This window comes from Polypterus senegalus, chromosome 3 (assembly GCF_016835505.1).
Source record: "Polypterus senegalus isolate Bchr_013 chromosome 3, ASM1683550v1, whole genome shotgun sequence".
Lineage (NCBI taxonomy): Eukaryota > Metazoa > Chordata > Cladistia > Polypteriformes > Polypteridae > Polypterus > Polypterus senegalus.
In genome coordinates, this window is record NC_053156.1 from 298,301,202 (window position 1) to 298,314,138 (window position 12,937).

The 12,937-nt window shown below is 42.7% G+C and overlaps 1 protein-coding gene across 2 annotated transcripts in view; it reads right to left on the bottom strand.

Annotated features, from left to right (window-relative positions):
- Positions 1-12,937, bottom strand: part of atraid (all-trans retinoic acid-induced differentiation factor) — a 51,415-nt gene that overhangs the window by 8,615 nt on the left and 29,863 nt on the right. Inside the window, exons 5-7 of one of the 2 annotated variants that reach the window (XM_039749491.1) lie at positions 12,578-12,699; positions 7,399-7,499; positions 4,157-5,204 (exon numbers count right to left, since the gene is read on the bottom strand). In XM_039749491.1, coding sequence (XP_039605425.1) covers positions 5,100-5,204; positions 7,399-7,499; positions 12,578-12,699 — 328 coding nt within the window. In that variant the 3' untranslated portion in view covers positions 4,157-5,099. Of the gene's footprint in view, positions 1-4,156; positions 5,205-7,398; positions 7,500-12,577; positions 12,700-12,937 lie in introns of those variants that run through there. The other variant, XM_039749492.1, reaches the window with a different exon arrangement.

Sequence of the window (12,937 nt, forward strand, 5' to 3'; positions counted from 1 at the left end):
GTCTGAGTCGAGTGTCCTCCAGCAGTTTCACCCGAGGACGTGAAGGGTGCCAATCTTAGTTCCATACATTCATGGCACTCCAGAGCACGTTTGCAGCTAAGGTGGTGTAGCAAATTGGTCGTTTTGCCGCCTCTGCCAACAACTTTTGCAGCATTACGTTTGCAGTAAATAGTTGTTTAGTCCACATCCGACCTTTTAAAACCAAAGTATCTCCAGATAACAGACGCGGCTCCTTTATTTGGTAAAAGTTCATCTTCAGCTTCAGTTTCTGAACGTTCTCTCTCTATTTTCACCGCTCAATACCTCCACTAGCGCGTGAACTCCGTTGCATGCGTATTCAGTGGTGTAGCAGTGAAAACGGCCCCCCCCCCCAAACAGTTTCCCGCTGCGCCACGTTTCCGAGCGTTGTTTAGGCTATTTAAACCGGTGTTGGGATATACGAAAAATCCATATCGCAACGAAAATAAAAAAACGGTTTTCGGTACGAACCGGTATACCGCCCAGCACTATGACGGGGATTCGAACCGACAACATTCTGGATAGCAGCGCAGATCCTTCGCCTCTACTGCAATCTCTTTGTTTTAAACGGTGGAAGAACGGCGGCCACAGCTGGAACAGCAAACGAACGCTGAATCAAAACGCCACCCCTCCTGTTACAGACATTGGTAGGAATGGACTGTAAAGTTGGCACCAAGCAAACGGTTCAAGTTGCGCAGAAGGAAATCATCACTGAATCGGTCTTTGTGAAGGCCAACTTGGACTTTTGCATCAGGTCACCTAAGTCATACCTCCTCGGTGAAGTCCTAATTGTCGTAAAGTGTGTCGTTTCGCTTCATGAGGTCTACAAAACACACGCTTTATCACAACTGTATGATGGAGGGTCGAGACAAGGAGAGGATGGGACTGAGAGGAAAGCAGATGTTTACTTCCAGTACTGCTGGTAAACCGTACAGTTATTAAAATTCAGAGCCTACACAGATTGGACAAACAAAAGGAGACCGCAAAGTCCATCTCGCCCGTTTATTTAGCTAATCGCTAAGCTGTCCCAACATCTCCTCCAGATTCCCATCAAAGGTTCTCAAGGTTTCTGCTTCAGGTCCCACAAAGAAGTTTGTCCTGGCTTCAGTTTTGCTTGCACTTCCTTTTAATTTCCACCGATGTCCACCATGAAGATGAAGGAATGTTGCTGGATCTGCTTCATCGATGCCTTTGAGGATTATGAAGAACCTGGATGAGATCCCCACGTGAGAGTACGGAGCAGGTTGAGGAGACCCTGAAGAGGTGGAGATCTGCTCTGGAGAGGAGAGGTATGAAGGTCAGTAGAACCACCAAGACAGAATACATGTGTGTGAATGAGAGGGAGGTCAGTGGAATGGAGAGGACGAGGGGAGTAGAGTTGGTGAAGGTGGAGGAGTTTAAATACTTGGGATCAACAGTACAGAGTAATGGGGATTGTGAAAGAGAAGGTGAAGAAGGGAGTGCAGGCAGGGTGGAGTGGGTGGAGAAGAGTGTCAGGAGTGATTTGTGACAGACGGGTATCGTCAAGAGTGAAAGGGAAGGTCTACAGGACGGTAGTGAGACCAGCTATGTTATATGAGTTGGTGACGGTGGCACAGGAGACAGAGCTGGAGGTGGCAGAGTTAAAGATGTTAAGATTTGCCTTGGGTGTGACGAGGATGGACAGGATTAGAAGTGAGAACGTTAGAGGGTCAGCTCAAGTTGGAGGACAAAGTCAGAGAGGCGAGACTGCGTTGGTTTGGACATGCAGAGGAGAGATGAGGGGTATAATGAGAGAAGGGTGCTAAGGATAGAGCTGATGGGTAAGAGGAGAAGAGGAAGGCCTAAGCGAAGGTTTATGGATGTGATGAGAGAGGACATGCAGGTGATGGGGTGACAGAGCAAGATGACGAAGACAGAAAGATATGGAAGAAGATGATCCGCTGTGGTGACCCCTAATGGGAGCAGCTGAAAGAAGAAGTCCCATGATGCACCTGGTTGCTGTCCTCTGCACCTCTTCACGTGCTGCGCTCCCTTACTTTTAGTGTGGTGACCAGAACTGTGCCCTGCCCTCCAGAGGTGGCCTCGTTGCAGCAGAACGTCCCTTCATTTATATTTGCCTTTTTAATTGCACACGGATCAACAACGAGCCCTCAATCCGTTGCAGATGTTGCACCCTGAAGCTCAGTGGTTCCCACCTTGTTGGCGTTCCTTTTGCCTGGTTGCTTCAAACTTCTACATTTGGGTTCTTGTAAACCACACAACCCTCCAGCCGAGTCATGGAGGTGACAAATGGCATACCAGCATTTCAACCAGCATAAATACATTTGCTATGTGTTATACCCGGGCAATGCTGGGCACGTGAAATGCCCAATTTCTTGTCGTTTCAATGCTTTCAGTGGATTGATTGATGACTTCAGGTCAAACAGGACTTAACAGATGGAGAAAGTTTATCATCAGCAATTCTGCATAATGTCCCAGTGTTTTTTTTTTTTTTTGAGACACCCAACATGCCACAAGGTATTGTTCTCACCCACCCTCCGCCACCCAACATGGTTGGCCCACATGACAATAAGGCTTTTTAAAAAATAAAAAATGGGAAGGACGCACAACACAAACAGAAAGAGAAAACCCGATGAGCGCCCTGCGATACATCGAGTGCGGCTCCTTTTCTTTGTTCTCGCCAGAGGACACCCGTTTGAGTTTGTCTTTGCCCCTCTACAAGGCCTTTTTCAGGGTCCCTGTGGCAGCGCCCATGACGTTCAAACCCTACAGAGTAGTCGGGGGCTCAGCACCGGCGTATACAGAGACGCTTGTGAGGTCCTCTGCTCCTGCTCGACCGCTCATGTCTGGTGATGCCACCTCTCCGTCCAGACTCTTCATGCGTAGCTCCTACTTGGTGCCCACCTGTGTTGCCAAAGAACTGATGATGTTGATGAACTTGTTGGTTTTGTGCAACGTTCTGGCATTTTAATGCGACCTCCTCATATGCAGTGATCAATTTTGTCACCTGGTGCAGTAACGCTTGTTGCCTCCTCGATTATGTTGACCTCTTTTGTAAGTCGCTTTGCATACAAAAGTGTCTGCTAAGCAAATAAATGACAATGCAAGTCCTGAAGCCGCCACCACAGCAGATCTCCCTGTGTGGGAAATCTTCGATTTTTTGAAACTGCTGATGTGAAACTTAAATTTTTGCTCAAACAAATCAGGATGGGCTGAATTTACGGGGGGTGGCACGGTGGCGCAGTGGGTAGTGTTGCTGCCTCGCAGTAAGGAGACTCATCCGGGTTCGCTTCCCGGGTCCTCTCTGTGTGGAGTTTGCATGTTCTCTCCCCGTGTCTGCGTGGATTTCCTCCCACAGTCCAATGACATGCAGGTTAGGACAATCCTAAATTGTCCCTAGTGTGTGCCCTACGTTGGGCTGGCAACTGCCTGGGGTTTGTTTCCTGCCTTGCGCCCTGTGTTGGCTGGGATTGGCTCCAGCAGACCCCCCGTGTGCCTGTAGTTAGGATATAGCGGGTTGGATGATGGATGGATGTTGTGTAGATTTCTCGGTGTTTACAATTAAGAATTTTATCTCCATACTTACATTTGGGTGGCACAGTGGGTAGCGCTGCTGCCTCGCAGTTCGGAGACCTGTCTGGGTTCACTTCCTGGGTCCTCCCTGCGTGGAGTTTGCATGTTCTCTCCGTGTCTGCGTGGGTTTCCTTCCACAGTCTAAAGACATGCAGGTTAGGTGGATTGGCGATCCTAAATTGTCCCTGATGTGTGCTTGGTGTGTGTGTGTGTGCCCTGCGGTGGGTTGGCGCTCTGCCCAGGGTTTGTTTCCTGCCTTGCGCCCTGTGTTGGCTGGGATTGGCTCCAGCAGACCCCCGTGCCCCTGCAGTCAGGATATAGCGGGCTGGATAATGGATTGATGAATGGATTTACAGGACTGGAACGACTCACATCCTGTATGGCACCAGTAACTGATAACTTTAATGGAGCGGTTTAGGTTGGTTTATAGCTTAGTAGTCGAGGGACAGGAAAGAACGTACGGACATCACAGCACCAGAAGCCGTTTCAGTTTATAATGCAAGAACAGAAAATGAGTATGGATGCCCAAGGATTAATTTACAAACTGAGAATGTAAAATACTGGGTGAGCCAAAAAGAAGTCGCACATTTCAAATGTTTATTCTATAAAAACACTACAAGATCAAATAAATTTCATTACGACACAAGAAAGAGGATACAAAAGAGCTTTTAAAATGAGCGTTTTAAAAATGATGTCATGAAGATGGTGGCCATCATTAGCGATACACGTGATGAGACGATTTCTGAACATATGCATGACTCGTTCGGCCATTTCAGGAGGAACAGCGGCGGTTTCGTGCCGAATAGCGTCTTTTTGGGGCTTCAAGGTTCTGAGGTCGGTGTGTGTAGACCTTTGACTTGAGAAGAAATCGCATGGAGCGAGATCAGGCGAACGTGAAGGCCACCTGACATCGGTGCGCAGGGAGGAGATCAGTTTCCCCAGAAAACTTGCATGGATCTCCGTGCCGTATGAGCCGTCGCTCCAACCTGTTGACACCAGACGTCCACCACGTCCATTTCTTCTAGTTCTCTAGCATTTCAATGCAACGTTCTGAAGTGACGGTGACCGCTGCCAAAACCCCCACCCCCGCGCCATAAAAGTAAGGGCCTACAATGGCAAATTCTACAACGGCGCACCAAACTGTAACACGTGTGCTCACCGTGCGGGGGTCCCTGATGAAGTTCACGAGGATTGGTTTCAGCCCAATAGCGACAGTTTTGCTTATTTACTCAACCATTCAAATGGAATTGTGCCTCGTCACATGACGATGGCATCTCGATGAACGGTTTGCAGAATGTCGGCACACAACTCTCAGGTGATGGAAAGACTCGGCGTCCTTGTAATCATCCATTTTCACTTTCTCTTCTTACCTCCGGTGGTCCAGAGTCCAAACAGCAAACAAGTCCTGAAGGATGCTGCCGATTGAGCCTTTCACAGTCGCCACCTTCAATTCATGTCCACTCCCACCTCCTGCCATCCCATTGGCTGCAGCCTGTTTGGGTGTTCCCCTCCAATCTTGAGTCACCTCAGAAGGACTTGGCCTTGCGGCGCTGGGTCGCCCAGAGGAGGCTGGACACGAGTGCTGTCACCGTGCCAAGGATCACAAACATCTCCACCATAGGAAACTCGTCCTAAAAGGAGACGGGGACTGAGGATTAACTTTGTGTGACGTTGGGAAAGGAGAAAATGTCATGATACTCTACTAAACACGGACGTGCAGTCAGGTGAGGTCATCATGAAAAGTAAAAAAAAAAAAACTAATAATGATAACAAAATAAATGTCTGTTGCAATGTGAGATTTTGCATATAACTTAATAAATATTTGTATGTCTTGTAATTTAGGCAAAGCAATGCAATATTAGTGTTACATTATTGATAAACACAACAATGGTTTGATGGTTTAAGAACCTACCAGGACCAAGTCTCTTTGAATTTTATGACAGAGAGTTGGGTTTGGGGGGACGAGCCTTAAACCAGTTTCACAAGTGATTCTCAGCTAAAGTCGCTCCCTTCAACCCCCACAAGAAAGCCAGACTGCCTAACTGCCAAGCTTCACCTTAACATGTGGTTGGTCGGGTGGCAGGTGTGAAGGTGTTCTGTCCTCCCATTGGTGTGCAGTTGGGCTGTTTGGAATTGGCTTGTATCAGAAGCCTTTAAGTACCACAACGTCCTATTGGCTGTAGGGGTTGGACAGAACATCTATAAAATTTACTAGGTTAATCTCACACTCTCTCTCTTACTATCATCTGATGAAGAAGCATCTCTCTCTCTCTCTTTCTCTCTCTTACCAAACTGATGGACTGAAAGGACAACACAATGGAGAGCACAGCTCGGCAGCCATATTGAGACAGGTATGCGGCGAGCTGACCACAAATGATGCCTTAACTCAGCGTTTCTCAACCTTTAATTATTTGCGACCCCAGATTTCATAACGGTTTTAATCGCGCCCCCCCTAACATTTTTTGAAAGGAGCCCACTAATACCAATTTGTTCTTTTTTAATTAATGATATATCATAGATGCATATTTTATTATACCTACTTGGCTTTTATCGACATTTATCTAACTCTATATTTATTTTTGTAGTATCAGAATGTAGTTTAAGTTAATTTGTTTTGGTTTCAATAGATGGATTTTTCATATTTTTGATTCTTGTTTTCTTTTTTTCACATCTTCACGCCCCCCCAGGGGGTCCCGCCCCACAGTTTGAGAATCACTGCCTTCACTAGAGACATTAAGTAACTAACAAGTCTGTGTGCCGCCTGAAACTACACATCACCATTTAATCAGCTTGTATGGTTGCCAATATTCAAATGTACTTTGCATACTGTTATTTATTTATGAATATTCTCAATAATACATTATTTAAATTGTAACTTAACTCCTGCTTGTCTTTTACTACACCTAATTGCCTGAGGTTATAGAGATTGAAGGGAAGGTGGGGAGAAGTTATACACTACAATACCTTATAAACAGTGGTAAGTCTGTGAGATTTGAGGCATTCTAATAAAGGCTACATATTAATAATACAAAAGGGGAAAATAGAGTAAAATATATTAACAAAACAATGTCTCCACTGGTCGTTGCTATAAATTTGCTGTCTGTATGATTCCAATAATTTGGATCATATTTTACAGTCAAAAATCACTGAATTGGCACATTTCCCGTTCAAATACCGGGGAGGAATGCGAGGAGGTGCGGCAGCGACGAGCCTCACCTCACCTCACACTGCGCTGGGTCGAATCATTATCATTATCAGTCTTGAATAAATGTTCACTTGTTTTGTTATATCTTTTGTGAAAATGTTATTTGATATTTGGACTTCGGTCTTCACACATTATACACTTCATGTCAAAATGTTGTCGTTAGTTTCTGTTTTAGTTATGTGTTCAACATTTCTTGCCTCGCATTTCCTGTCATTCAAAATTTACTCCAATCGTTGCAGACACAGAGCACACGTGAAATGTATGCACTCTAAATAACGAGATATTATTTACCCAATACAACTCCAGGCACCTCACACTTCAGTTCTGAGAATTTTGTGTCTGACTTGACTTCAGCTGCCTCGGTGGGAGATGAGATAGCAGGCTGCTTGTGCTGATTGACACAGTTGCAAAACAAAGACGCTGATAAAGGGGTGCGAGGGAATTTATGGTGGCCCGGCATTACGAATATTTTAGTAGGCTCCAGGGATTCTAGTGTTAATCACATCTGGTGTCTGATTTGAAATTCTGAACTGTGTAGCAGACAGGAAAATTTGTTTTTCCCCAAACATTGTGGAGGACACTGTATTTCCACTTCTTGAATGTTAAGGTGTGGTTCTTACCATTCGGAGACACTTGTAGCCATGGAAGCCATCTACGCAGATACACTGAAACATCCCGGGGCCATCTGGTTGGCATAAGGAGTTTTCTGGACAAAGCCAAGCTGAAATGAGATTACTGTTTAGAATTGAAGAAGCACAAAATCTGTAGGACAAAACTAATTAGCCAATGAATAGGCTGGAGTTACTGTATGTGTAACCAATAAATGAGGGAGGAGGCGGGGCTACAATTCAAACGCTCATTCCCGTCCGACGAGTGTGTTGCATTTTGTGGAGGTGGTTTATTTGTAAATATTTTACTAAAATACCTGTTTATGACAATGTGCGCAAACAACTGGATGACTTGACATGTGGATTATGCGACAAGAGTAACGTTAAGATTTATTTTTTCTTTCATGGAAGCTTTGATATCGTTTTCGGTTGTCTATCACTGGTCACCACAGACACCAATTCTGTCAGAAGATCATCTGTGATCTGCATGAAACTATGAGATTAAACGTTTTCCTTGGCCATTGCTACAAATTTCAAAATGTAATAAAAATATTAGGGCATGTAACTACAACTATGTAACAGATGTTCCATGGTGTGGGCAATTTTAATGGAGAATTGCAGTGATAACTGCATAGGTTTTCAATGACATTTCAAGATCTGTTTTAAATGGTGAAAACACCTTGCAAAATGGTTAACACTTTTTCCCAAAATTTAGAGGGGCACCTCCTTGACATGTTCTGCTTAAACAAGAATCTGTCACATTGTTGTAGTTGTGTTACGCTATTTATTGTTGAATTTTTTGGGCCATTATTATACCCATCCCTAACATATAATACTGCCAAACTTGCATCATTCAATCAAGGTACAGAGCCATTCCAAGCATCACCGGGCACAAGGCAGGAAACAGCCCAGGATGGGGAGCCATCCCATTGCAAGGCCCACTGACAAACATACCAGCAGTCACGCTCTCACACACGTGGCCACGTAACCCAACCTACATGTCCCTGGGATGTGGCAGTAAAACCCATGAAGACCACCTAGGGAGACATGGGTAGAACGTACAAATTTGACACACATCTGCAGACAGAATTCCATCTCAGAATAATAGACCTGTGAGGCAAAAGCGTTAACCATTTTGCAAATGTGGTTTTACCATTTAAAACAGATCTTGCCCTGACGGCTACCCTGCAGAGTTTTACAAGAAATTCTCCGCTCAGCTAGCTCCCCTCCTATTAGCAACATTTACAGAAGCCAGAGATAACCAATCTCTTCCACAAACCTTTCGCCAAGCATTAATCACTGTCTTTCCAAAACAAAATAAGGACTTATTACAATGTGCATCATACAGACCAATTTCACTTCTGAATAACGACGTTAAAATACTCTCTAACATCATAGCTAGAAGGATGGAGAAAGTGCTCCCTCGTAATATCACAAGACCAAACTGGATTTATTAGGGGCCGACACTTATCTTCAAATCTTCGACGCCTGTTTAATGTAATATACTCACCAACTAAATCAAACACCCCAGAAATATTATTATCATTGGATGCAGAAAAAGCATTTGACATGATTGAATGGAAATACCTTTTTACTATATTGGAGAAGTTTGGGTTTGGCCCGAACATTTGTGCATGGATTAAATTACTGTATACTAACCCAGAAGCTTCAGTTTGCATCAATAACATTTGCTCAGACTACTTTAAACTAGAACGTGGCACAAGACAAGGATGCCCTTTGTCACCACTGCTGTTTGCAATTGCCATTGAACCACTGGCAATACATTGTCGAAATACTGATCAGATAAAGGGGATTAGCAGAGAAGGACTGGAACAGAAAATCTCATTATATGCAGATGACATGGTACTGTATATATCAGTCCCAGAAAATTCTGTGCCTGCAGTCTTAGCAGCACTCACAGAATTTCAAAAGATCTCTGGTCTCAGAATTAATCTGAATAAAAGTGTACTCTTTCCGGTGAATTCTCAAGCATATAATATTAGATTAGACACCCTTCCTTTTATCATTGCAGAACAGTTTAAATACCTCGGGGTAAACATCACAAGTAAACATAAAGCTCTTTATCAACAAAATTTCACCATCTGCATGGAAAAAATTAAACAAGACTTGCATAGATAGTCAACCATTCATCTCACACTAGCTGGAAGAATTAACACTGTTAAGATGAATATTCTTCCTAAGCTCCTTTTTTTATTTCAAAACATACCAATATACATTAATAAATCGTTTTTTAAGCAATTAGATTCAACAATAACCTCATTTATTTGGAATTCTAAACATCCACGCATCAAAAGAGCGACCTACAAAGACAAAAGGCAGAAGGCGGCATGGCTCTACCTAACTTCCAGTTTTATTACTGGGCGGCAAATATACAGTCGATAAGAACCTGGACACAAATAGAAGAACATACACAGGCTTGGACCGCAATAGAAGTAAAATCCTGCAGTACTTCATTATATTCACTGCTCTGTGCCCCAATAAACACACGTTATCGGCAATACACTAATAACCCAATTGTGCTCCACTCACTTAGAATCTGGAACCAATGTAGAAAGCATTTTAAGACGGAGAAGCTTCTACCTGTGGCACCTCTGCAAGAGAACCACCTCTTTCAACCTTCACAAACATATGCAGTTTTTATATCTGGAAAAATTTGGAATTAACTTGCTTAGAGATCTTTATATAGACAACGTCTTTGCATCCTATGAACAATTACATTCCAAATTTAACATTCCAGCTACACATTTCTTTCACTATCTTCAAATCAGGAACTTTGTTAAACAGAACCTTCCAGATTTTCCTCATCTTGCACCCTCATCCACGCTGGAAAAATATTGCTCAATTTCAAGGACTTAGACTCCATCTCTACAATATATAAAATCATTTTACAATCCCTTCCTTTCAAAGATCCAAGAGGACACTGGGAAAATGACCTCTCAATTAATATATCAGAAAAGGAGTGGAAAGTAGCAATGCAGAGAATTCACTCAAGCTCCATATACGCAAAGCATACAACTTAAAATTATATATCGAGCACATCTGTCTCGACTAAAACTCTCCAAAATGTTTCCAGGGCAGGATCCAACCTGCGAACGCTGCAACCAAGTCCCAGGCTCACTGGGTCACATGTTCTGGGCCTGCTCCAAATTAACATTATTCTGGACCAAAATTTTTAATTACCTCTCAGACAGCCTTGGACTCACAATCCCTCCTAACCCATTAACAGCTGTGTTTGGGGTTCTTCCAGAGGGGCTTAAAGTGGAGAAGGACAAACAAATTGTGATTGCATTCACTACACTTTTGGCACGCAGACTTATTCTGATAAACTGGAAGAACCCAAACTCTCCTTTTTTTAAGTCAGTGGGAAACCGATGTGTTATATTATTTGAAATTGGAAAAATCAAATACTCAGTTAGGATCTGTACAGACTTTTTTCAAAACATGGCAGGATCTAATCAGTAATATTTTAAAATAAGTTCATAAAGCACAGAGAATTTATTAATTTAGGTATGTTTACAAGCCTTAAATTTTACACCGTTTGGCTTGCTCTCTCTCTCAGGGTGGGGATCGATCTGTTCTTAACATAATTCTTTTTTTGTAAAAACTTGATTGCTATGTATGGATTGTAATAAAATTAATAAAAATAAAATTAAAAAAAAAAAAACAGATCTTGAAATATCATCGAAAACCTATGCAGTTATCGCTGCAATTCTCCATTACAATTGCCCAGACCATGAGACATCTGTTACACAGTTGTAGTTACATACCCTGATGTTTTTATTACATTTTGAAAGTACAAATACATCGTAACTATGTAAGTACACTTGTTTTTGGATCAGTGATAAATTGTTACATTGTAATTATATAATCTGTGGAATAACAATGACAGGTGAGTAATTAACTATAATGTTACTTTGTATTAGGCGAAGTAGTCCTTTAAATTAGATTCTATAAACTTTTTTAACCCCAGTACGGAAAATCTAAATTTACGGAGTCTTCTGAAACAGGTAGCATTTGCACTGTGGTAATAAAAACAATATAACGGAACTCTTTTTATGTAAATCTGTAGATAAGGAAAAGCATTTTGTGAGGAACAACCCGTGTATCAATTAAAAAGCCTTTGGCCTTACGCTGCATTCCATTTGAACGGGGAAGTAAGAATTTCGAAGTTCCAAGTTGGACATTTCAATGGAATCGCCCCCGCAAGTTGGATATCCTACTTGGAAAGTCAGGAGAGCTTCTCCAACCCCAACCTTTAAAATTCAAGATGGCTGCACCGCACATCAACGATAGTGAAAGCTGTAGTGTTCATTCGTGTCTCATTAAATCGGTCGTACTGTCAGACTTCTACCTGGGGACATGTTGCTACGTTGTTTGGATGCCCATAATATGCAGTAATGCGTTCTCTTCGACTTGATGAAACAAAGGTTTTTCTAGAGACGTCAAGATTGGTTTTCCTAATGTTTTATTGAAACGCAGTGTCACACACAGGCGCTTAGGGGGAAGCTGAATGGACCTAATGAAAGTAATTCCATGCCAGGCCAGGGGGTGGCGGGGTGCAGTAAACCTTCCTCTGTTATTTCTGCAGACCAAATTCAGCTGTGAAGACATCACTTCCGGTTCCGGGCCCCAAGAAAGATGTCACTCCTAGTTCTGACCTAAATGACGTCACTTCCAGGTATCGATCCTTTAGAGTGTAAATGTTTATTCAAAGAGTCGAGGAACGGGACGGCAATTCTAACTGTCTGATGCACAATTTGTTTATCTGCCCATTCTGGTATAAAAATTTACAGGCAGGCTCAACAGTCCAAGAGTGCATTGTACTGCCGTCTTCCAGAATATTTTGCTCAAAATATAAACCTGGTCCAATTTAGTGTCGTCCTTTAATAGGATCTCAAAGATCCCCAATTTTAATGGAGATTTTACAGCACTCGTCACTTCCGCTAACGCTGTCAATTTTAGTCTTTTACTTTTTTATCCTCTTCTCTGCACTTTCATTTTTTTCTTTGTGTTTCTTTAAGTAATGTTAGTTTATTTCAAGAAGTTTCTTGCTACTATAGGGGATATAATGATATGCTGTCTTCTTATAACGTTAAGAACATGTTTTCTATCTCCAAACCTTAATAATTGAAGCAGATGGAGGAAAAAAAAAAAAAGAAGACACCCATACCCGGCTCTCCAGTGCTATTGCAGGCACTTTTTTGCCTCTTGCATATCCTTATGCTGTTAGACACTTCTGTGATCTCCCAAGATTCATTTCCACCCGGGCATTCAAGTACTGGAGGTAAAACTCTGGAGACAAAAGAAAAATAAAACTTTTACAAGTTAAGACCTGCATTAAACAGAAAGCAGCATCTTGGCGTTAAGTGACTGATCTGAACGATGACAATAAAGAACTGGGCTCCGAACTTTTCAAGAGCTCACAGTAGAGAGATGTGCTGTGGTCTGCAGTGTTGGGAGGCCAAGGAAGTGTAGCGGACCAGTGAATGAGGATAATAATAATAAGTAGCCGGCGTAGCATACGCCGCAT